This window comes from Tachypleus tridentatus, chromosome 11, assembly GCF_004210375.1.
Source record: "Tachypleus tridentatus isolate NWPU-2018 chromosome 11, ASM421037v1, whole genome shotgun sequence".
In the NCBI taxonomy this organism is placed as follows: Eukaryota; Metazoa; Arthropoda; class Merostomata; order Xiphosura; family Limulidae; genus Tachypleus; species Tachypleus tridentatus.
The window spans coordinates 52,441,805-52,468,712 of record NC_134835.1 but is presented as its reverse complement, the minus strand read 5'-3'; the positions used below and the strand labels follow the sequence as shown (position 1 = coordinate 52,468,712).

The 26,908-nt window shown below is 34.1% G+C and overlaps 1 protein-coding gene and 1 long non-coding RNA gene across 2 annotated transcripts in view; one reads left to right on the top strand and one right to left on the bottom strand.

Annotated features, from left to right (window-relative positions):
• Window positions 1-25,967, bottom strand: part of LOC143232162 (BTB/POZ domain-containing protein kctd15-like) — a 46,784-nt gene extending 20,817 nt beyond the window's left edge. Inside the window, exons 1-2 of the mRNA XM_076467266.1 lie at window positions 25,656-25,967; window positions 1,042-1,200 (exon numbers count right to left, since the gene is read on the bottom strand). Coding sequence (XP_076323381.1) covers window positions 1,042-1,200; window positions 25,656-25,792 — 296 coding nt within the window. The 5' untranslated portion in view covers window positions 25,793-25,967. The remainder of the gene's footprint in view (window positions 1-1,041; window positions 1,201-25,655) is intronic.
• Window positions 25,968-26,053: 86 nt separating this feature from the next.
• LOC143232163 (uncharacterized) overlaps window positions 26,054-26,908 on the top strand; it is a 40,720-nt gene continuing 39,865 nt past the window's right edge. Inside the window, exon 1 of the long non-coding RNA XR_013017403.1 lies at window positions 26,054-26,177. This is a non-coding gene — a long non-coding RNA (uncharacterized LOC143232163). The remainder of the gene's footprint in view (window positions 26,178-26,908) is intronic.

Genomic DNA, 26,908 nt, shown 5'->3' with positions numbered 1-26,908 from the left:
GGATAGCTACGTTGGTTAAAGACAATGTTACTATTGTTAAAACCATCCGCTGCCAACATTATATATTTAAAAACCAAAATATTTCGTAAATTCATATTATATTAATGTTATTCTGGTTTAAAAGTCATATTTATTTGCAACCGATTCACGTATATGCTTTTGTGTGTGTGTGTGTGTATCCCTTGATATGCTGCTTATTTCGAACGTTCTGTGTTTTGATGACTCTTTGTGGTATCAAATCTTTTCTTTCATCAAAGTTTAAAATCACCAGAGCAAACACATTCAAAAGCGAACTGTTGTGAACGTTAAAGATGTATGATTATTAGTTCCAATTCTTTGCGAAACATATTTTTTACTTTTTGATCTCAGATCAACAATTGCTGCCCTAAAGCCTCTTCTATGACTTGGTGATTCCAGAATTTACAACGATATTTTGTACCAAAATGACGCTATGATTTGATTAAAGATTATTACTTCATTTTCATAGTCGTGATCCTTCTTATAAGTTTCAGTGAACAGTTTTATTATTACGTTTTTGTTGATGTTCAAAGCTTTGATTTCTGTCAAATTTCCGCCCTCTTTTTCCTACAAAATAATTGTAAGATGAATTAATAAGATAGTAATGAAAAACAAAATCGGCTTTCATGTTTGCATGTAATATTAATGTGAAAAAATGTAACTTCAACAACAGCTACAAGTTTAAAGATTTATAACATTAAAATTCAGGGGTCAATTCCTTGCAGTGAACATTATGCAGAGAACCCATTGTGTAACGTTGTCCTAAAAAGAGAATAAATAGAAAAACTGCAAATGCCTGTATATAAATATTGCCACGTTAATGGTTGCAAAAACTGTAAACAATCATTATAAGTAGTTCGAATTCAAACTCATTTTCACCAGCTAAAACTTTTGACAAACTTTCTGCTGTTTCTGAGAAAAGGATAAACATCAACACCATCACGTAAACACAGCGATATCTGTTTTATGCATATACACACAACTTTTGTTGTTCGAATATATCTCAAAATGATGTGTATTTACTTGGTAAGAGTTTCCAAAGAAGAAGTGTATATAGTTCCTCCAACATCAATGTGTACAGGTGCTGTGTATCGGGAGGTAGCAGCTACACAGGGGATTCCTATTTTGTGGTTGAAGTTGGAATCAGTGGAGTTCATTACTAAAGAAGAATCCATCCAGGACCTGCAGAAAAAGGGAAAGTTACATTGACACTTCTTTTGAATCAATTCATTTTCATGATATGTAAACAATTTAAAATGTATGTTTTATGTATGTTTTAAGTTATACCTGTCTCAACTCTGAGTTCCTCATGTAATGTTATAGAGATTTTAACTTAGCCTAAGAGTTGACTGCACGACATGTTCCAATAAAAATCAACTGCGCTTCAGCAGCGAAATAAGCCTTTTATTTATTAATAATTGATATATCACTCACGTCAAGAGCTGTGCTTATAATAAATCTGGAGCCTTTTAGGTTAGAAACATAGACAAAAACATGTAGGAACGAATAACACATTATAAATATCATATCTACTTATTTATATCGTCAAAACGGAAGTTATAGAATGTTTGTTAAATCCAAACTATTGATATAGCACATTGGATAGAAAACAGTTGGAGGCCGTTTTCCACCTATGAACGTTCAATAATGAATTGCTCATGAGCTATTGACGATAGTAAACTCAAATTACAGAAACTCGTTTCGTGAAATCGTGGCAGGATTACAGATAACAATGTATTCCTCACTGATGCGTTCATACAATAATACTTGTATATACAATACAAGATATCTAACAAGAGTGTGTTACATAACAGAATATCTGATTTAAAATATGCAACTTTAACCTGGGAATATATTTTTGTATTATATATCTATTTCTGCTTAATATGGTATATTTCTCTGTAGGTTTTTTTAAATTGGTTATTACCTTGCTTATCATTCTATAACTTTACGTGGCTACAAGCAACAGTCGAAATTTTTTCATGTGGAAGGTGTTGCACCTGTAGAATAAATCATGTATGGTATATTTGTAGAAACGAACTTGTTTATTCTCACATCTTGTCTTTCTTTCCCCCTGCGTATTAAGCTTAAGTAGATTTAGATGTTCGGAGTCAGGGAAAAATTTCCATCTTATACTGACTTTTATTTTTTAAGCTGGAAAGGTGAATAGCCTCACTTTCTTTCGGAAAAGTGTGTAAAGATGTGTATCTAAAAACCACACCACCTTCTGATCTTAAAACAATACAAAGTTTAGTTGGATAACACTGGTGTTAATGGCTTAGTTGATATAAGATTCGAAATTGCATTTTGTGACTGCTATCATGCTATAGATTTTATGAGCTTATGTGCTTTCATAACAAATTCCTTCTTATACATAATAACTGAATAATATATTTTAAAATAAATATGAGAAAAATAATCTATGTACTGCTGCTCTTTACTTCAAAAAGTGGTTCCATAGATGTGGTGGATATTAGAATAAATATGTAGTAACATGAAAAAGACAATGAAAACTAAAGTCACAATTTATAATTTTTTCTTATAGAAATATAAAAAAATATGCATATTTCTATAGAACATTAATCAGAAATTACATAAACGCGTTTTGTTGCTAACCTTTACATAATAGAACAGTACCTAAATAGCAATGAGCATATGGAAAATACATAATTGCGTTCAGCAGTAAAAAATATAGCTGCTCACGCGTGAAAGAAAGGGCATATTATTATAAGGAGACTAAAGTTTTTCAGGAAACATTTTAAAGGAATACTTAAAAACGAAATAAAACATTTTAAAAATTTATATTAAAGAACGTAACATCCGAGTACCACATAAATTATTGCTAAAGGAAAACTTGCAGTCTCACGAGGCCAAACCTTAATGGAATTTATGATCAAACCATGTCTGGGTTTGCAGACCAAGTTTTTGTATTTAAGTGACGTGTGCAAACCTACTTGCTAGCTCTGCCCGTAAATATCACGCCTAATTTAAAAACACGGCTGTCAGTGATTATTAGTCCGAATGCGCCAACACTTGTAACAGTGATAAAATCGTTTTAATTTTCTGAGTATTCTCTAATAGAGTAAAGAAGACAACAACAACAACAAAACAAAAAACAAACATATCCCACTTTCAAAACGCATTTGGTGAAATACTCGTTTCCAAAATAAAACTACTTCAAAAACTTATAACTTTTCCAGAACAGTGTTTTCTTCGGTTAAGAGTAAAGGTGTGCACAATGAATTATATTTGTCATTCGTAACTCTAAGTTTAACGTCATAAACCTTTAATCGTACTGTTAAGTCAGTGGAATCTAGGATACTTTGTTTCGTATTGGAAGATAGGTGTGAAATTCATTATTTATTCAAGAGGTTTAACAATCAACTCAGAGTTAAAACATTAGTGAAGATATTAAACGCCGTTGAGTATCAAATCTAAAACCGCAAAATATTTTTCGTGCACATATTGAACTAAAGTAGTTTTCTTAACTAATTCAACATCTCGATACTGCCAAAACGTCGTTTTCTATGAATAAGTGACTGAATTTATGTCTCTCTTAAACAATAACGACTTACTGTACATATTTGATTTACAATACATTTTTATAGTAATATCTACAAGTACGGAAGTAACTCTGGCTAGTTTAGCAGGTAATGTAACACAGCCGCGACTTTTCCGTACAGGACCGAACTTTTTACCAAATCTTAGATGTTGCCACAACAGTTTCAAATACACGAATGCCACTATTCTTATATTTAGCGTAGAGACTAGCTCTCTACGCTAGTCGTCCCTAATTTAGCAGTGTAAAACTAGAGGAAAGGCAGTTAGTCATCAACACCCACAGCCAACTCGTGGGCTACTCTTTTACCAACGAATAGTGGGATTGACTGTAACATTATAACGCCCGCACGGCTGAAAGGGCAAACATGTTTGGTGCCACCGGAATTCGAACCCGCGACTCTCGGATTACGAGTCGAACGCCTTAACACACTTGGCCATGCTCGGCCTACAAATTTGTATATTCCTAACACATGTTGCGTAACAGAAGCAATATAACACATCAAGACAAAAAAATACTAAAAATATCTTCTTAACACGTGCTTTAAAATTTTTAGGAAAACAGTCAAGTTAGTGTGTTTTCTTATTTTAAAGCCACATTGAGCTATTTGCTGAGTACAAGTCAAGTTAGATTAAAGGGGGCAGCCACATAGACGTGATAAAAAAAAAACATTCAGATTAGAATAAAGGGGTCAGCCATATAGACGTGATAAAAAAAACATTCAGATTAGAATAAAGGGGTCAGCCATATAAAGTCGTGATAACAAAAAACAAAACAAAAACAGTCAAGTTATGTCAAAGGATAATTTTCTTTAACGAATTAATCTAAAAGAAAGAAAGTTTAAAAAGTAAAAATAGGAAAACACCCAATCCCGTTTTTATAAATTATAACTCGAGCAAGCAGCGACATGAATATAAGGGTTAAGTTATTTTATGTAAAACGTTGTGACACTTTTCTTTAAAAGCTTCAGTTAATCGTGACACTTCAGTGTCACACAAAGCTCTCCTGTATCAGTACAGATATTTTTTCCTCACTTGTACTTGTCTCTTTTGTGTATTATATTATATTGGATTCTATTTGATCATCCCACAGCAAACACGAAACATGTAGTTGAAGAATCATGGGTAATTTCTAGCCTTACAAAACCCAGTACATGAATGTAATGGATATCCTTATCAGAAAAGACACCTTCTCGCGCCGCCAAGAGGCACGATAGTTAGTGATCACGTGATAACATTCACTAGTCCGGCACCGCTACAAGCTCTGCCGTCGGAATTGATAGACTTTGTTACTACCCGCGGGCGTTAGTGGTCCTTGCGAATATTTAGACCTCGGGACCCAAAAAGGGTTAATGAGGATACTACAGGGCGAGCAGGTCTCACGTGGTCTCCACCAGGAGAGAACGCGCGAAGGACAAGCTGAAGGAGTTCCTACCCGGAACAGCCCCGAGCCACAGCGCCTAAGGAGTAATGTCATCTTGTAGGAGATTCCACCAGAAACTGTAAAGATTTTTCTGTCGCCCACACTACAACGTCTGTCTAAACCTGTAAATGTTTGTCAGTTTAGTTGGAAAGTATTGCATTATAAGACAGGTGAGAAATAATTACGAAGAAATTTGGAAGCTTCCCTTCAATATGAGACAAGTTCGTAGTGGGCGCTAGTGATACTTTTAAATATTTTAATATTGTATAAAGTACCACAACCGAATTAAATGTTTTGTTTCTCGTTTCTGCTTGTTTGTTTGTTTAAAATTAAGCACAAAGCTACACAATCTGTGCCGTGCCCACCACAACCATCAAAACCCGGTTTCTAGCGGTACGAGTCCGCAGACATGCCGCTGAGCCAGTGTGGGAGGCTTCGTTCTGCAACTGCATTTGAAAAAAATGTCAAAAAGCGGTAAACGAGAATAACATCATACAAAAACAACAAAATAAAGTGCACAGCTATCGACAGAGGAAAAACTGAATCAAAATGTGAGTAAGGAAAGAGATTTTAAAAAATATATGTGTCATTCCTTCATTAAAAAGGATCTTATAAATCGACAGCAGTCCTTCGTAAACGAAAACATCTCCTAGGGTGAACGTGTTCTCATGTGACTCGATAAATACCTTGAGTGAACTAAAACTCACACGTTTTCAAAAACTAAGACTCTTGATAAAATATTACCGCTTCAACCAAACCGAAGGTTATGTACATTGCATTTGATATTCCTTAATTATCTTCAAAGTACATAAGTAATTAAAAAGGTTTTTTTACACACCCATTAAAGTAACATTATATAAGTAAAATTCTCGAACACTTCTCATAACAACAAAAAACGTTTTTTGCACTATATACTCGAATATGAACTCATTTACTTCTTCAGAGTCCTGTGCAGCAATTTTGAAATATCCGTTAATTTTGATATCCGAAAATGATCTTGCATTGTAACTATCTTAGTTTAAATATATATCGTATAGAGTTTGAATAATAAAACCAGTTTTTTCTGAAAGTTATGGCATTGCTTCAGTATCCTGTATTTGTTTGAGTGCATCAATATGTAGATAGCGCATACAAAATAAAATGAATGTTAATTCGCGAAAAGGAACATTTTTAACGTTCAAGTATTAGGGAAAATGTAATTTGAGTATACGTTCCAAACGGTTCATATAATAGACCATATTTACCATATTTATTTTTTGTCGCTACAGTGTAGCATACATTATACTTTAGGGCTTTATCATATTTAGATATTCCGAGAGTTCCGTTTTTTTGGTAATATAACTTTCAGTAAAGTGTCCTTATTTCAGTTACCACTATTTTCTCATCACAACTATAGATAATTTTTATAAATATTTTATGAAATGTTGACAGTAATACAAGTCGACAATGGATAAAAAAAATATTTCTAAACATTTGGTTGCAAACAAATAACAACTTGAAAACTATTACAGACTACGCGTAAAGGTTTTAGAGAATAAAAGTTAAATAAGGACATTTGGGAACACCATTACAGACTATTTGTTAGGGTTTTAAACACAGAGAAAGGAAGTGAATTAAAGGCTTGTAAATTCCACGAAGACTCTAGAAAGTAATTAAAAGCTAGGTGGCAGTAACCATGACACAGAAGTAAAGTACTTCTAAACCAAATAACTTAACAATAAAAGGAACAGTGTCTACGGGCACCGATAACACTTTTATATAAATTATTTTAATGTTAATAAATATCCAGTGAATGAACAACCAACAATAGATGGATGCACTCTTGGCCGTTCATTTTATAACTGAAGTATGCCATATTTTTCCAATCCTGATTTGGGATGTTGCATGTAATTTTAAAATGTCATATTACTCCGTTATTAATATATTTATTGTTTACAGAAACTTTCGAAATTAAATAATAACACTTATAATTCAAAACTTGAAGAAGAAAAAATAAAATGTAAAACAAAACAGATACTTTCGTTTAAATGTAAAACAAAACAGATATTTTCGTTATAATTTAGAACAAAACAGATACTTACGTTTAAATGTAGAACAAAAGAGATACCTAATGTTTTTTTTTCCCAATCAGGAAAATAAGTCACCAGAACTATATATAACAACGATAATATGCTCGATATATGAATATTACCGTGTTTATTTGTTTGTTTGTTTTGAATTTCGTGCAGAGCTACACTAGGACTATCTGCGCTAGCTGCGCCTAATTTAGAAGTGTAAAGCTAGAAGGAAAGCAGCTAGTCATCATCACCCACCACCAACTCTTGGACCACTCTTTTAACAACGAATAGTAGGATTGAGCGACACATTATAATGCTCCCACGGCTAAATGGACGAGCATGTTTTTCATCTAGTCTTCACCAATCACCGCCAACTTTTGGGATACTCTTGTACCGACGAATAGTGGGACTGGCCGTAAAATTATAACCCCTCTACCACGGCTAAGAGGGCGTACATGTTTGGTGTGATGGGGATTCGAAGCAGCGACCCTCAGATTACGTGTCGAGTGCCTTTACCACCTGGTCATGCTGGGTCTATTACTGTGTTTTCAGAGGAAAGGGATTCCTCTTTCGCTCACACTCTGATGGAGATATATTTTAAGTTTTGTTCAGCACAGTTAAGCAAGATCCACTAATGCAAAAGCTAAATATACGAATATTGTAGCCAATAAGCTAGTCCACAGAAGCTATCTCTGTAAAATCATCAGTAATGAAGGATACTTCATCCTTCAGAATTTAAAAAGTTTTTATCAGATGAAATTGTTAAACATTCGCCAAACTACTGTGCTGTCTCAAAGTTTACGCCTTACTTTGATATTAAATAAGTTGCCCACCTATTGTTATTACCAGTGCGTATTGTTTTACATGTTAATCCAGTATTCATACTTCTGATTGTGTCAGTATCTTCAATGTTACCTCTTTAAATCAATGGTCCGGCATGGCCAAGCGCGTTAAGGCGTGCAACTCATAATCTGAGGGTCGCGGGTTCGCATCTCCATCGCGCCAAACATGCTCGCCCTTTCAGCCGTGGGAGCATTATAAAGTTACGGTCAATCCCACTATTCGTTGGTAAAAGAGTAACCCAAGAGTTGGCGGTGGGTGGTGATGACTAGCTGCCTTCCCTCTAGCCTTACGCTGCTAAATTAGGGACGGCTAGCACAGATAGCCCTCGTGTAGCTTTGTGCGAAATTAAAAAAAAAAACAATCTTTAAATCATTTTACAAATTTCAGTTTTAACAACAATTAGTTCATGATATTTGTCAGTTAGACAAACAAACCAACGTGTTGCTTGTTTAAGAACCAATTTAATTTAATCGCTTTTTAATGCAAGCTAAACCTATAAACACTTTTAATAATAGGCGAACATTAATTTCTCATTATTAAAAATGTTTTTCATATATATTGCGATTTGCTTTATACGCACAAAGAGATTTTACTAAATTACAAGATAAATGTTTTAATTAAGAATGTTTTAAACGATGGTTTCAGTCCCGTGTATACATGTCCATAAAACACCTAAATACAGTTAGGTTTCTCAACATTAATATTCACTAGTTTGTACATATTACAAAACTAAGGAAAATATCCCAGATTATGTCTGGTTGCCGTTTAAATGAAAAGGTTTATTGACATATTTACAAGGGCTGGTAAAAAAGAACTATACATTTCACTGAAAGCAGTATGTGATATGACTGAGCATCTCCTGCCAACCTTTAGTAAACATAAGTGTAAAAATAGTTTATGAAAAGTTGTTAGATTCGCAATCATAAATAAGAAATTTTCAAATTTACTGTTCACGTAAACTGAGAAACTACAAAACCTGAAATTCCATTTCTAATGACAAGATTTACATGTGGAAATTTCGCGGTCCTAGAAAATTCCTTGCTTCAGGCACATCGGTTACCACGGAAACAACGCCTTAAGTCATATACGTCATCGGCAGGAACGCAATTCCCTGTGGATTTGAGACTGAAGCACGATTATAGTGGTATCTTGATAGGTCAACATTTACCACACAATAAATTAATCCCTATATTTCTCCTGATGAAAGCCAACGGGATTCTTTTTTTTCTTTTTTCCATAAGTTGGATGAATAACCAAAGCCAATATTCTCGTTTTGTATATTATTATTATTGATTTCATATCCACACTTTTTGACTCAGACAGGCAACAGAAGCATCTATCAAGAAAAAGGAAAAAAATCGATTGACAGATGTAAGTATCTGTTCCTTCTACTACAGGTTTTGTCTTTCAAGAGAGACCTCCTGGTGGACCACTCCTAAGTTCGGAGCAGCCGTAGGCAAGATCAGGGTGGAGGCTACATGGATCCCGCAAGAACCAACTAACATATTGAGGTTATGCCTTCAGGCTAGGCGCGAGGGTGGACAAGCCTACAAAACAAAAGTTTATAGTCTGTACAACAGTTTGCTAATCAGTAATACTTTCAGTAATCCAACATTATTAAATATATTATGACAACTATAGGAGAGTCCAAGTTCAAGTCTCTTGTTGCGTTTATAAACCACGTAAAAATGTTACTACTTCTCATTATATTACGCTTAAAACCAAATTTACAAAACGAAACGTTATTTTTAATTATCAATAATAACTCGTAAGTGATATTTTAATTTTTCACTTAAAGATTAGTTTATATTTTAATGAAAGCAATATGCATGTAATCAGGTTAAAAAGTTTCTTAGCGCCATCAATGTGTTTTCCGAATATGTCATTTACGTAATGAACGAGCAGCCTAAATAAGCAAATTAGGATAAAACACAAAATAAGCTTCAAAGAAATTCAACATTACAACCTTCATAAATTAAGTTAAGATTTCAAAAAATGGAGAGATTAAGTCATTAGACATGGGTAGTAGCATTCTCTTCATAGATCTCCTTTAGGAAGTGTTGACGCCCTAAAATTCTTCACAGATTACGTCAAGTTGCTTGCTATTCGTTTAAGTTTATTTATTAACCTGGTTCGTTCTGTGTGCGATTTTTTTTTATAATTAGAAAGGCGCATTAATACATAAGGATAATGTTTATTTGACACACATGTGAGTTGTTCCTTTATTTGGTTTATGTAAACTTACTTAAAAATAGCATCAGCAAAAAACAGCACCGATAATTATGGAAATTAAGAGAAATGCATTTTTTTCCACCTCTGTTTTAGTATTAGTGAAATTTGTTTTCACTGCTGTTTTTAGTATGACATTTTATAAGTTTGGCCATTACTATCAGAGGTTAAATCATATTATCAAATTATACAGTAAGCTTGTAACTAACCCAGAAATTAGCAGTTACAATCTACAAGTCTTTAATTTACGGAAACAGGTTACATTATAGGTCTGTACTGTAACGAATATCGTCTATAATTATTGTACGATAGTAAGTTTTTTTTTTACATCTTAAATAACCTTTTAAGTTTTGAGATACCCTGCAGCTGATGCTTATATTCCATCTAAACGTTAAACTTCTATTTGTGAACAGAATTGAAGTATCTAATCGATATTTTTACTCCTTCTAAACGAGAAACATGTTATCAAAAATTATTCTATGACATTTCACCAAATTATGTTTCCATTTTAATAAATATTCAGACGCACATGGATCTCTGATGCTCCAATGTTAATTTCCATCACCGCTATCAATACTTTAACGTAATTTGAATAAATATCATTTGAGTCTTTGTTAAGTACTCCTCTCCTTAACACATACCATATCCAAACAAAAGTATATTTAACTGTGCTTACAAGAGACTAATATTATTCACTATTATCGAGCTCCTCTTTATATCATTATCTGAATGAAAATAACAGAATTTAGCGAAAATATTTTGATCAAGTCGTTCACTTTCATTACGTCTAAATCCTACGTTTTTTGTAGCACTTTCTACAATGTATATGACACGCCACCGAATAAAATTTGCACTTATATATGCTGTACAAAATTTCCCTGAACACAATACCAAACCAAAATGCTTTAAAAAAATAAATTTCCAGCTTTTTATATAAATCATACAGATTGACACACTCCAAATATAACTTGTTCATTCACTAATAAAATGAAGAAAACTCAACTGAATCACCTATGTACTTGACACCGACCTCGTAACTGAGCAGCCTATAAATATAATAAACAGCAAACGGATAATTTCTGTGGACGCCTTTGTTACTAACTGCAATTCAATGGCTTCAAAGTCAATGCACTCCACAACAGCGTTCACTAAACTTTATCTGTTCTGTCTACCGGAAATATTACAAAATTATTTTCAATCATACAAAGTTTTTGCGAGATTTTATGCTATACACACGAAACTGTCCACAATCTTAACGTTCCATTTAGTCAATGTTTAATCAACACCAAGGCTAATACTTTCTGAGTGTTATATACCGTACAATAATGTTTTATTGATGGCCGATATAATTAACGCTTCAACCCAATAATCCAATCGGTCGATGAATTTCGGCACTAGCACGTTACAAAATGTAATATTAAGAGATCTACACCTTCATAGAAGAATCTGGTTTGGTACATTTGTTTCAAATCAAATATTTCCACAGATATATGTTTCTGTAGATTTATATCATATTTATATTCATCGTTTTTTAATAATAAAGATTTTAATCTCTTCTGAAAATTATGTTTTTTAATTGGGCATAAAGGTTTGAAGGATTGTTTGTTTTAGAATTTCACCCAAAGCTACACGAGGGCTATCTGCGCTAGCCGTCCCTAATTTAGCAGCGTAAGACTAGAGAGAAGCCATCTATTCATCACCACTCACCGCAAACTACTGGGCAACTTTTTTTACAAACGAATAGTGGGATAGATCGTCAAATTATAACGTCTCCACGGCTGAGAGGGCGAGTATGTTTGGTGTGACGGGGATTTGAACCTTCGACCCTCAGATTACGAGTCGAGTGCTTTAAGCACTTGGCCATACCGGGCCGTTTTTTCAGGAGAAACTATATAAGAGTCAAACGGTCTGATAGTTAGCTCAAGCATCTTTAAAAGTTCAAGTTATAACGTATTTCTTTCATTAGAATTTTACTAAAATAATTCGAATAAAATATTGGTATTTTCTAAAAGCACAGGGGTGTAAAATTAGAGTTCGTTAAATTCCTTCTTGTATCAGTCGCTTAGATGATAACGCTACGTTTCATAGGTTTTGTTTTGAATTTTGCGCAAATCTACACGACAGCTATCTGCTTTAGCCATCCATAATTTAACAGTGAAAGATTAGAGGGAAGGCAGCTAGTCATCACCACCCACCACCAACTCATGGGCTACTCTTTTACCAACTAATAGTGAGATTGACTCTCACAGTGTAAGTTCTCATGGTTGATAGGGCAAATATGTTTGGTGGGACGGGAATTCGAACCCGCGATCAGATTGCGAGTCAAGAACCCTAACCATCTAGCCAGGCCGGGTCTATTTAATAATTAATAGTGAAACGGGACATTGAACTTACTTATTTATTTTAAATAAAGCATAATCATTTGAACAATTAGTGTTCATCTATACCTAGAAATGTTATTTTTTTTAAATTGAGATAGTTTTACTTGATTTCAAATTCTTATTGTAACTACAACCCTTAAACCTGTACGGTTTTACGAATTAAAATATTATTTACATAAGCTAATATTTTTACTTGTTATATTACCTAATACTTCATTTAAATGGAAGCATAAAATCAACTTTGTATGTTTATATATTGTATATTTATTTTAATATTTACGCGTGTTTCAGTTTGTTGTATGTGACAAATTGTTGGATGTGTGTTGCACAAGTCCCGCTTGTTGTCAAAATTTGTAGTCCCTCGCTAGTACAGCGGTAAGTCTACGAATTTACAGCGCTAAAATCATGGGTTCGATTCCCCTCGGTGAACTCATCAGGTAGCCCAAAGTGGCTTTGCCATAAGGAAACACAAACACATATTAAATTTGTAGAAGTTTCTCGAGAGCAAGAATCAACAATATGTGGTTTACATGTTTTCGATCAGTGTTGAACGTTCGAGAATCTCGTTTAAAAGCAGCTAACGGGGAGACAGATTATTATTGGTCAGCTACAGTTAGTGTACTATAAACCTCGGAAGTTAAAATTTGTGATTAACGATTATTAATCAGAAAACTACAGAATTTGACTAGAAACGTCTATTGGTTTCAAACATAATGAGCCTTTCAACTTCATAAAATTAACTTTGCACTTCACTATTTCTATAAAAACATTAGATATCTATCTTCTTGTCTCAAAAATAAGCTAGCTAGCATTACCGTCGAGTGAATTATATCTGTATATCAGTATAAATTTAATTCGCTCGTTCTAGACCTGGACCGTATAAAAATATTTAGTTTCAAACAAGATAGAAGACTGAATATTGTTTGAGTTTACAAAATGTTTTATACAAGTAATTATTTGCGTTACAGTATTTTATAAAATTTTTACTTTTTTTTGTTCCTGGGCAGACAGAAAGTGTTATTTCCAAATTGCTTATACCAAAGGTAAATGGAAAAGACCTATTTTCCTCTTCAAACTTTGCTTTTGTGACCTGGATAACGAAATTGGCAAATTTACACATTTTCCAGAACATTCCAGGTAGATTCAGTGTTGAGTAACTGATAGAGAATTTTCTCGAAATTACAAGAATTTTCTAGGATGTTGTAGAACATACGATAATTTTCATAAACCTTTTAGAATTTTCTAGAATTTTACATAGTAATATATATCCAGGGGCTCACCACTCACCACTTCAGTTTAGTTCTAGCTACCTACACATAGACTTAACTGATTTTAAAAGATTAAAAGAAAGATACTTTAATTTATTTTTTAATTTATAAAAGTATAGAAAAATATCACATATAAAATATTTTAGATGAAATAAAATTTATTTTTCATAATAACAACTTTATTTTGCTCTTTTGCAGGATGGTACAGAGGGGAAAAGAGAGCCATGAAGTTTGCTATTCCAATAATTTGGCGTGAGCCCACTGACCACTCAAGCAATTGCTAGTTCTGCATGGTGGACCCTTCCAAACGTCGGACGTACCCACTATGCCAGAGAGAATGCAGCCATCCTCAAAAGAGAGTAGCAAATCAGAAGAGGAGGTAGACATTGAAGATCCAGATTACAATTTCAGAGGTTCAGCTGGTGATAGAAACCTACACTACCCCAACCAAAGAGACCTCAATGACTTGATCAGATATCTTGGCCCAAGTTGAATGCCGAGACTATATTTAGTGGTTGATACGTGAAAGTGATTTACATTACAGTTGCAAATCTCGATAAACTACTCACTTCCAAACATTTTTGTATAACTTTAGTATAAATACATGTAAATCTTGATTAATACGTTATTTTATTCAGACCTTATGTAAATGAAAATGTTCAAATTTGCTCGTTTTCACATAGAAAATAGGTTAATTTCTAATTTTCATTATCCAGATCACAAAAGCAAAGTTTGAAAATAATAATGGCCATTTTATGTACTTTTACAACATAAGCAATTAAAAAATAACACATACTTTGCAGGAACAAAATTTGTGTTACATAGTGTTATCTCTTTGTAATACTCGTTACTATAAATTGTATTGTTGTTTGTATATTAAAATGTATTTGTGTATCAATCTTGTTGGTAAATATCACAACATTGGTACATACATATCGAAATTTAATTACTTCTAAATTAAAATTAAATTAGAAAGAGGATCTCGACACGTACTGCATACGGTTAGAGTGTATGTAAACTATACGCCCAGTGAAAGTTAGACCACTCGCAACAAGATATAAAACAGCTCACCCGCAATAATGCCAAAAACACGTCCAGTGGACCAATAACATGTGGAACAGTCTTCTCTTCGCGGAGAAGTTGGACTCATGGATGGCAGACGTATATGCATATGGAGAGTATCTGAAACCAACTCTAACGCCATTGTTATGCAAGGACCTAACAAAGGCATATGGCGATTGTGGAAATATGGGGAATGTGGATTACTTGTTGGCGTCAATTTTACGGAACAGTACCATTATTACCACATATTGACCGAAATGAATTATCTGGGGTGTAATGATCTGGCATATGCCGAATATCATGGGAAACTCGTCAAGTACCTGCAGATATTAAACATATCCTAAAAATAGCTCTTTCAGAAAAATGGAAGGGATATCTTATTATAATAACATTGTTTTTAAACATGCAACGCTGATGCCGGACTGTTAACTATACTTTTTATTGCATTACAATATCATTAACTGTAAAGAGTTAATACAACTTCTACCAAAATTTTATTTACGATAAGTTGAACAACAAATTATTTCCATCAGATGATCGATTCGCACGAGAAGGGTGTGGGGGTTAATTGTCATTATTTTACAAGTTATTTTGTGTTGTAATAAGCTTAAGATCATAAATTCCAATTTCTCCTTTATTCGTTTTGGGCAATGTATTTTATATATATTTCAGAAAGGTTATGATGAATTCCAGTTCTACGTTTTGCATTAATATGTATGCAAGTTTAAACGAACAACCAGCAAATCTGTAACAATCTACGTGCTGAAAAGGAACTAAATGTGTAAACAATAATACTATGTAACAATGTGTGAAACTATTAGTGACTGAGTTATTTTATATGGAACTGCAATGTTAGAGGTATAATTATAATTTAAACAAATCCACGTATAACAGTTACTGCTGTGTAAATTATAAAATCTTACCAGTGAAAGTAAAGAAGTCAACCACGCTATATCTTTTATATTTAGTGTCGTTGAAGCCTTTCGCTTAGCATCAAGATTTATGCTGCCTTGGATACGACAAATATAATATTTATTTTTTGTTGACTTAACGCAAACCTTCTTGACGGCTACTTCTACCAGCCGTCCCTACCTGTGAAGTAACAGACAAGAGCAGGACTTTTCAACATATGACACGCCAAAAGAAACGTAAACAAAAATTATAAAATTTAAAGTAAGCCAAATTTGAGCTTCTAGATTTACCCTTCGCCTGCATAAACTCGCCAGTGTTTTCTTCCATTCAAATTAAGAAAGCTTGCATCACATAATATACAACTATGCCAACAAAAACAATCATATCGTTCCCACAGAGGTAAGCCCGGCGTGGCCAGGTAGTTAAAACACTCGACTCATAATCTGACGGTCGCAGGTTCGAATCCTTGTCACACCATACATTGTTGCTCTTTCAGCCATGGGGGTGTTATAATGTGACGGTCAATCCCATTATTCGTTGGTAAAAGAGTAGCCCCAGAGTTGGCGGTGGGTGGTAATGACTAACTGTTTTCCCTCTAGTCTAACACTGCTAAATTAGAAACGGTTAGTGCAGATAGTCCTCGTGTAGCTTTGCGCGAAATTCAAAACAAACCAAATATATTGAAGTATGCAAGTGTTAAAAATATTAGCTTTTTCTACTAGGGTTTTCATTCGATTTTTTTTTAATTAGGCTTGGATTAGTTCTTCAGAAAAAAAGTTTGAAGAAAATAAACAAAAAGTATAATGCGAGCCTGGAAAGTTTGAAAACCAGTGGATATGCAGGGAAGGTAGACAGTAAACACTCCCATCCTTCAAGTTGTGTGCTATTGTAACCAAAGAGTGGAGCTTGACTCTCACTCTTATGACGCCCTCACGGCCCCTAAACTGAGTAATGAACATGTACAAACATAGATGTAATTAATACGCTATTTATTTCATCAGTTACGTGAACCACAACTATTTTGGCATGAATTAAATTAAGCTGATGAACTATAATTTTTATTAATTTTACTTAAGTCATTACAAATCAGAATTAGGTTTATGATTGTTGTTAACAGCGTATAATTTATTATAATACCAAATTGATTATTATTTAATAATAATACTAACTAAACCTAAACTAGTAAACAAGATTTTTTTTTTATCCTGGAGCAGCATCAACGAGAGGAGATTACGTAAGGTATTAAAGAGCGTATGAGTGAAAGTAAATAAGAGTTTGATAATACGTCATTCACACTATAGGATTCAGCATGGACGAAAGCCTTTAGCCTAATTCAGCTGGAATACAACAAATGCAGCAGTGATTGAAACTCTATTTATATTGTCAGTTACTTAAATCACCATTGTTTTGTCGTGAAATAGATCAAGACAGTGGGTCACAATTAACACGAATGTGTTTTTTGAGAATAAAATTATTAATGTGTTCCACGTTTACTATTTGTACTTTTTATTAGAAAATATACTTGTAATAAGACAAAAAGTAAAAAGTCAGGCTCTCAAACGCAATCAATGATTCAAACATATTCTCACAACCGTGTAATTGATATTACAAATGTGTCAGACCGTCAGATGTCTTTTGGGTAATAAAATAGATATTACATAGAAAGCTACGAGTAAAAAAATAATAGAAATTTTAAACAAAAACAAGATTAGAAACCAGTGTAACGTCATTTTATAAATGTTTTTCTTTACATAAAGTAATAATTTATAAAACACGTTAGTTCCATATTATATATATTTGTGATTATCAACTTTCAGAAAAAATACTGTGCAGTACTGGTTAATAAAGGAAATCCTAAAAAAATATATAGATCGCTCGACATTTTCTAATTAAAGTGCTAACTTTGAAGATGATTTACTAAATATTACAAAATGTTGCAGCTCAATCACTTAAACACAACACAAGTATGAAATCAGCACAGCATGCTGCAAGGTATGATTCAATGTCTGGTGCTTCTTCCAACGAGTTCTCTTGACGAGATCAACTATCTTCGGTTTGTGTATTGGAGTGTTAAAATTCATTCTTCAAATAATACGAAAAACCAACATGCGCCAACATAAATTAAGAATTTAACTAAACCTAAAGTAGCTTGAGACTTGTGTTAGTTTTGAATGACTGCGCATGTTTTTTAGACAGTTGGTGTAGTCTGCTGTATTGTCGTTGGATTAGTAGTGTCATACACTCTACATGTTTTACACGTGGTGTCCCGGTGAGATTTTATCAACCAGCACTCTACACTATCCAATTTCTTTAAAAGCCGTCACATTCAAAAACAGTATAAGAACAAAACCTGAAATAATTATGAAAGCGGCATCCTCGTTACCCGAGGGCTGCATTTCTATTTTTTCTATGAAGAAACACGACTTTAGCGAAATATCTAATGTCAGGTGAAATATCTTATCTTACGAACGGTTTTCCACGAAGGCACTTGTTCAGTGGAGGCGGAAGGGGCTATAGCAAATAAAGTACGAATAAATTAATGCGTTAAGGAATATACTGGATGTTATACGTTTATGAATTACGAGTAACTTAACCAGAAGTATTAAATGTTAAATTACAGATTTTTGTATTCATTATTTTGAATAATACAGCGAGTGTTTTATTTACAAAACAACTAATATTCGTATTGGTAATATTTTTGATTTGGGTAACGATGTTTTCACGTTTGTTTTTAACATATAGTCATCAATACACTGATATTTCACTACCTATTATTTATTTTCTATAAATGATTCATTTGAGAATTTCTAAGAAGGATTTGTGTTTTATATTACGTGTTAAAGATCTTGATTTTCACTGCCGACCAATTGCCAAATTCTTTTTATTGTACTTTTCAAAATATACTCGAACGTACTGATGTGCAAAAACACTGAAATTCTGGTAGACGCAACAGCATTGTGACACTATTTTGTAGTGATCAAAATATAAATCCTAAACCTGTTACTATACTTATTCTAACAATCATGTTTTGTATTTAGTCTGCGAGACAAATTTCTCCTTTAGAAGTAGCCGTTAACTTGAATTCTAGCAATTACTCTTGAGTCGAAAATTCCCTCAGGAAGAAACTTAAGTGTCATGTTCCTGATCAGCTTGCCCAACAAAGCCATTAAAGCAAGAAAACTCAACATTCTAGAATCCACGTCAAAACTGTCCTGATAATAACAATTCCGGTAAAAATGGCATTGGTTGAAAGAGAGATAAATAAAACAAGCACAGTCTCTTCCAAAATTAAAAAAAAAAGGAATCTTTATGATTGTTTTTTAAAATAAATTTCTTTTGTCAATTTTTCTTATTATTAGTGTTAGTTTTATTGGTATCAATGTTACCAAGACCATCATTCCCTAATTTGCATCACTACTGGTGTCATTTTCATTGGGCATCGACAACTGCAGCGATCTGACTCGACATCCAAACCAAATGCTTAATTTCTACAATACTAACACCCATACCTAATTGTTTTGTTGTTGTAGTTGTAGTTTGTTGTCACCCTGAAATTGTCTGGTAGTCAACATCTCTCAAGAAATACAAAGTACGAATTGAGATTTTATTTTCAAAAAGCTATATTCATTTCCATTTATCTAACTGCTTCACTACATGTATTCCTATAAATACAAATGTTTGACTCATTTAGAATTTCTATTTCCTGTACCCTACTGCCTAGAAATAGACGTTCTGATGCCTTTTGTCGTCAGTAACCTTCATTGTAAACTTCTCGTCTTAGAGCTGTATCCTTCTCCCACTGTCCCATTGTGTCTTTTAGTACTTTCTATCCATATTTACTTTCCCAGAGCCATGAGTCTTCACTTCCTCTACTTTGAGTTTTCATCTTGTTTCGTTACCTGTTTGCCTTTTTAACCTCTTATTCACTCCGTTTATTTGGAGGTTTAAAGAGACGTGTGATGCACTACTATCCTTTTTTAAATTAAAATACGATCGTCTTATACATTTCATCAACGGCCAGCTAGCTTATCAGGAACAAAAATCGATTAATTAACATCTAATTTACTCATAAAGCAGATATAAATATATTGCAAATTCTTTTCTCACCTTAATTTGTTTTCCTTTTTTACACTATGGAAAACTATACATAATAAGATGATCATAAAGCGTTAAAAAAATATTGAACTTCACAATATTATTGCAAAGCTGCCCAAGAGCCACCTGCAGTAGTCATTGATAATTGTGAATTGATAGGCCACAAAGAATAACGCTAGTCAACAGCACTCATCAGCAGCTCTTGGGTTAATCTTTTTAAATGAATAAGTGGTTCACCACCAACGTTATTATGTACCCATTAAATGTGTTGTTGTTTTTTTTAATGTGGTGAGGGGACGTGAGCATTGGATTTGCAAAGTCATATTCTGGAATGCTAATTACTCGTTTCGCTAAATTTGTTCATACTGAGCATACTAATGTTTTTAATGTGTACTTTAGGGAACTGAGCTTTTACTGACAGCGGTAAATCTACAGATTTACAATACTGAAATTAGGGGTTCGATGCTACTTGGTGGACGCAGTAGATACCCCGATGTGGATTTACTATGTGCACACTCAAACACATTTTCGCTTCTAATAGTGAAAAACAAACAAACTGCTTTTGTATATGAGGTGTCTTCATCATTTATCTTAGCTACAGTGTTACTTAGTGTTATAGAAACAAAAGTAAATTTATTTGTATCAAATAACTAATTTTCCAACGCTATTTTATTACCCCAACACCCTAAGAACCTGACAGCAAAAGTTAGTTAAAAGGCTTTGACAGAACTACTATTTAACAATCCTCATAACTTCTTGTTAGGCCTACTATAATATATATAAAACCAGTAACAATAGCGGCATTTATAAAGAAGAGTCCCTAGGCCTAAGGTAAGAAACGCTAATTGACGGTAATGTAACAAGGTCTAGCTTGGAACTGTGAACATGCTGTTCTAAGGTAAATTACCAACCAGTCACGCTGTGCCTCATTCAGATTCATTACAGTGTGTTTAACGAAGGAAGATGGAAGAGTTTAAGCAGCATCATATTTTGAATCTGTCACGAGACCTTCCTTACCCTTCGTGTTTCATGATCTATATATCAACAGCTTCTTTCTCACGGTCTGCCTGCTCCTGAAACCCTTCCTTCACCCATATTTACGGTAAAAGGGTGAGAAATCCGATTCACAACGCGGAAAATAATATAACCTCCACTAATACAAATAACTTGAGGTCATGTATCACACATCATTCATCTTGAATAAGATCAAGAAAAACAGATTTTGGAAATCTTCACAACTACACAGACCGATGTGCCGCCCCTAAAACATCTGTAGTCATAAAAACTTTAAAAAATTGGCACGTTCAAGGTTCTTGGTTTGTTTTGAATTTCGCGCAAAGCTATACGAGGGCTATCTGCGCTAGCTGTCCATAATTTTGCAGTGTAAGACTAGAGGGATGGCAGTTAGTCATCATTACCCACCGCCAACTCTTGGGCTACTTTTTTGCCAACGAATAATGGAAGTGAACGTAACATTATAACGCCCCATGACTGAAAGGGCGAGTACGTTTGGTGTGATGGGGATTCGAACTCGTAGCCCTCTGATTGTGACTTTAGCGCCCTAACTACCGGACCAATAAGGCTCTTGGTGCTACTCAGAAATTCCATTAAATTTCAGCCATAATAACCAATGATGTGAGACTGAGACTTACGACCTCTGCTGCACAGACTCGCGAATTTGTAGCGCACCCAGTTTTTGTTTCTTTATTTCTTCAGAAACGCTTGGAAACTTATAAAACCATGCTGCATAAATTATTTCTTATATCTTGATGCCCAATTATATAATGAAACTGACCATGCGGGAAAGGCTTGAACCTGACTAAAATATCTTACTAATTATGTCTCCCGGTATGACAGCGATAAGTTTTCGGATTTACAATGCCAAAATCAGGGGTTTGATTCCATCGGTGGAAGCAGCCGATAGCCAGATGTGGCTTTGCTATAATAAAACACAAACACTTTCTAGATGTTACCAAAATATGGGATATCGTTATATCCTTATATATGGGATTTTTGAGCCTTAAAAATTCATATTGTTAAGCATTTAGGCTCATTAAACTGCAATATTGGTGACTATAATATCACTTTTCCAAAATAAAGACAATCACTTCCATCAGGTAATTTTCAGTCACGTGATCCATCTGATGATCCATGATATATTAAATGCAAATTACTATCATCTAGCCTGCTCATAAATTATGTTTGGTAGAGACGGCTTGACGTCTTAGCAGCTCATGACATTTCTCTTCAATATACGTTATGGTTACTATGAAGCAGATTCGCGTCACATTCCATCCTTGGAATCAATGCTGGTGAGATTTCGAGATGTTTTTGACCGCTCATCTTAAAGATCGTTTTCATGGGAATTTGACTGTCCTACATCACTTGACGAGATGTGGTCCTCTCCTTTAAAGTAATTCACTTCTGCTTGGTGAAGGTTAGCATTAGAAATATTTTGTTTCGTCAATACCTCCTTCTTCAGATAACTTAAGGATAAGTGTAAAATGATATAAGCGAGTGTTAACATTAATAAAGTTAAACTTACTCCAGTATCAACCGTTACCTGAGGGTCGTGGGTTTGAATTTCTGTCACACCAAACATGCTCGTCCTTTCAGCCGTGGGGACGTTATAATATTACCGTCAATCCCACTATTCGTTGGTAAAAGAGTAGCCCAAGGGCAAACGGTGATGACTAGCTGTCTTCCATTTAGTCTAACATTGCTAAATTAGGGACGGCTAGCGCAGGTAGCCCTCGTGTATCTTTACGCGAAATTCAAAAACAAACAATCTACCTTCACCTGGTTTCACAAACGCAATTGCACAATAAATTATACATAATTCCACATTACTGGTCCAATGGAATGTGCTATTGGCAACACTGTACGTCAGCTGTTTTGTAACTTACTAAGCGTAGAATTCTTCTCACTGTATATTTGACGAATAGGCTGACCTTTTAACAAATGTTTCTAGCCCTGTGTATACCAATTTAATAAACCGTTTCGGCTGCGAATATCCGATTTTGCATTTCAACAGGTATCCTACAACTGTGTTCAGTTAACACTTATATTCTTGAGCACTGGATGGCAGGTGTACGAAAAATTGTACGGTTTAAGTGGTAATGGCTCTATATTTTATTAATGACACTTTAATAAGACACTCACGACCAATTTAATTGTCCATGTGAATGAAACATTCGAACGTTTAAGTGGTTCCCAAATAGCTTGGAGTATTTAAAAGTGATAAATGAGCGAATACTTCGTTAGGCCTTTCCATAAAATAATTACTGAATGACCAGTCATTTGCATGTCGAATCACGTGACTGATCATTAGATCTCTTAACTCAATAGCTGTGAATTGAGGGGCAGATGGGTGGCTGACAGTTTTATAACAGTAGCTTTGCAACGTCATTGCTATAATATTAGAAATTATAATGATTTTAAAATGTATTTGGCTCTTGGAATAATTGTTTCAGATCACCAGAAACTTTTATAATTAAAACAATATTTCCTATCCTGAATGACCATAAATTAACCACAAACACAAATACATGCAGTGTGATTTGTGCAACTGCTTAAATCTTAATGCATTTCTTGGTCCGCATCACGCTTAAATAGATTATCTATATTTACTTTGGACAATGTGTACAGACCCGTTCAGACTATAGCATTCTCATTCAACTGACATAAAATGAAAGACCTGTGTACAAATGCTCACAGTTTTGGTTACTTTCCAATAATACCTGTACGTTACACATTTTCCTATCACGTTGTTGAAGGTGTGAATATGAAAGCATTATTTCTTACCAATTACCACTTTTTACAGATATCAAATGCTTACTAATTTAAAAGTCGTTTAATGATATAGTGGATACACGATACGAATTATTTATTCTTGAATACGACACAGAATTAAGTATGTCAGAAAGTAAATTTTAAAACCGAACGTACACACTATAAAGTCGTAACTTGAACATATTAAAAAGAATAAAAACAATTAAATATTACAATAAGCTGAGTCAGTCAGTAGCATACAAGACACATGAATAATCAAAAACAGGAAATATTCGATACTGATTTTGATATTTTTTAAACTTCCGAAGTCTGCTTCTATTTGAAAGTATTTTACAAAATGACTAAACCTGTGTAGTTACGTATTTGCGTAAACCGAGAAAATCAATGGAAAAGATAAAATACACAAATAAAGCGTTCCGTGGTCCTTAAATTACACAAAATGTCCTCAACAAAATTATTGTACATATGTCACTAGAATCTATTCTTCTTTCACTACTAATAAGTTTAGATATCACAGTGCCCACAAAAAGATTTTATACTCTATTCATCTCAAAGTCCTGAATCAACCACTCCTGTTTAACTCTGTTAATTACAATAATAATAATAATATAATGCGTGTTTGTTAAGGCTCACTTTACTTGTAAACTGTTTAAAATCAAAAATCACTTCAATAAAATTTTTGCAAAGTTACCAATATTTGAATATTCATCTAAAACTAATCCATACTTTGATTATCATACGATAAACTAAACTATAATATATAATCTTCATATGAATAAATAATTTAATGCACAAATATATGGCATTTCAAACAACTGTTTAGCGATACAACAGTAAGCAACCACCAACCTGAGCAGTTAACATTATTCGATAATAGATGAATTGCTACTAAAGTAGTCGCGCAAAATTACTTGTTACAACTGATAAACGTAATAATAACATATATCTCAACAAGAAAATTTCACGTAGAAATATTTATATACGAAATTTATCACAGCAGTTAGTATGGCTACCACAATATATTCCGTGCACCAAGATTTTAAACGGAATTTTAGTGTGATTTGATTTTAATAAAAATTTACAACTAATTTTCTTCATTTCTTTTGTGATAATTTTTCGTTTTCAAAAGATTTAGCTCAAGAGGGAGCGAGTCCTATTTCTTACCTACAATTTGAAATAAATAGGTTTTCGTATATGTATAACTGAATTTACATATTACAAAATTTAAATTATGAATTATTCTGATATAAACCTGAAGCATAAGAACCAGCAATATTACAAAGTTTAAATTATAAGCTATTCTGACATAAACCTGAAACATAAGAACTAATATCTAACAGAGATCAATAATTTTATAGTTATCGGTAATCAATGATATTTTACTAACCTTTTCTCATCTAAAAATAAAACGTCAAGAGAATTTGCTTGAAAAAAACAACAACAACAACAAAAAGACTTTCCAGATTATTCCTCTTTTATCTGGTCTAAGTTGTCAAACAAAATAAACTATAAATAATTTATAAACAAAATGTAGCACCTATAAGGCTGTATCAGATCCATCAATAACTTATGTTTGATGTTTTGTCAAAATCTGGTTTCGTTTGATGATGGTACTTGGTATTTGTTCTGGTGAAGGAAGTGAATGAGCTTTAATAACAATGTCTAGTCGATTCATGAACATGACTGGATTCTGTTAACAGATTGGTTGCAATGAATAGTTAGTTACACACTGATTCGACAGCTCTAAGGTATGCCTAACAATTTTTTATGTAAATAACACGTCACGTGACCACGAATGGAGTACAGTTATTTGAAAACATACTAATAATTGACTTCTTACCCTATATTTGCTTTAATATTTGAGCTGATAAAATTAAAATAGTACAGAAAATCTTCGAGATTTAACATTCTTTTGAATAAATTATTTTAGACGCTATTACGTGGGCTTAACGACTATGGCAATTTCTCTTACTGTATCAAACGTAGGATCATGTAATAACTTCAATAAAAATCTTACCGAGCTAAGGTTAGTCTGTCGGCATAAGCAGCAGCAGATTCGAGGACTGCCGCGGCGGAAGGACTCAAACTAGGTCTCGGTGGGGCCGGAGAAACCTTGGCGGTTAGTGGGCGCGTTTCTACACCGCGGGCTGCCATGAATAGTTGTCGGCGCACAATCGAAGAACTAGGCAACACTGACACCACTGAGTCCGATACAGCTCTCCTCACTCGAGGAACCCTTGCAGTCTGCTAGGGTTAATCATAACCAGCGGCGGTCTGCGTCATGGAGGGCAGAGCTGACAGGCTGGTTGGCCGCCAGCTATTTAAGCTCTATTTTTTTTTCCTTCCCTCTTTGTTGACGACGGCAAGCACCAGCGGCGGTCCTGCAACAAACCAAGGCCGAGCCCTCTTAAAGTCTGCAGTTGGTTAAGACAGCCTGGGGCAACTGGACCGGGATCGATGGGTGCGCGGCAAGCGGTCCTACGAGTCCACAGTTGCACGCACTCAATATCGCACCTGGATCACCGCATGTTCATAAAAGGTATTCGCCTAAATCTTTTCTTGATACCCTCTTTTACAGATTAATTTTTTTATATAATACTCAGACTGTACCTTTATCAGTTTTGATCCTGTCGACTTTACTTCTACATCCTCTCCGCCACAACAGCCAACACCACCGATTTATTCCAGTCAAAACATGCGCATTTCCCTAAAATTGTGTATCTCGTAAACTCGTGCATAACACCTACCTTTTTTTTTTCTTTTTACATCTTAACAAACTTTATTAATGTGCTGGAGGTTAAATACTAGCTTAACCAAACCCAGTTTCTCTGGTAAGACGGAGGACGCCCGAGGCAAGTCGGGACTAGCTCCATCCGCTATTGCTCCTGGTGACACTACAGACGACACAAATATACATACACATGCACATTCGATTGTGAAACCATGAGGACGCTAAGCACAGAGGATTGTAAATTCACACAAAGCTACGACCTACAGCAAAATTTTTCCTTTCAAAATTTCTTTTTTCCCAGTTGCATCTCATTACCAAAGAAGCTGATGAAATCAAAACAGCTGCGTTCCCTGAGGCCTTGAATTGTCGATATAACACACTGCAGCTCGTATGAAAATTTGAGAAAGAACTAACCACTAGTATAAATTTTACAAGAAAATATAAGTTTATGAAATTGTTTACTTTGTGCCTTTTTTTGTAGATTTCACGACTCAAGATATTGAGACAAAATAATTTTGTTAAGTCTCTTTTGTCTTTTA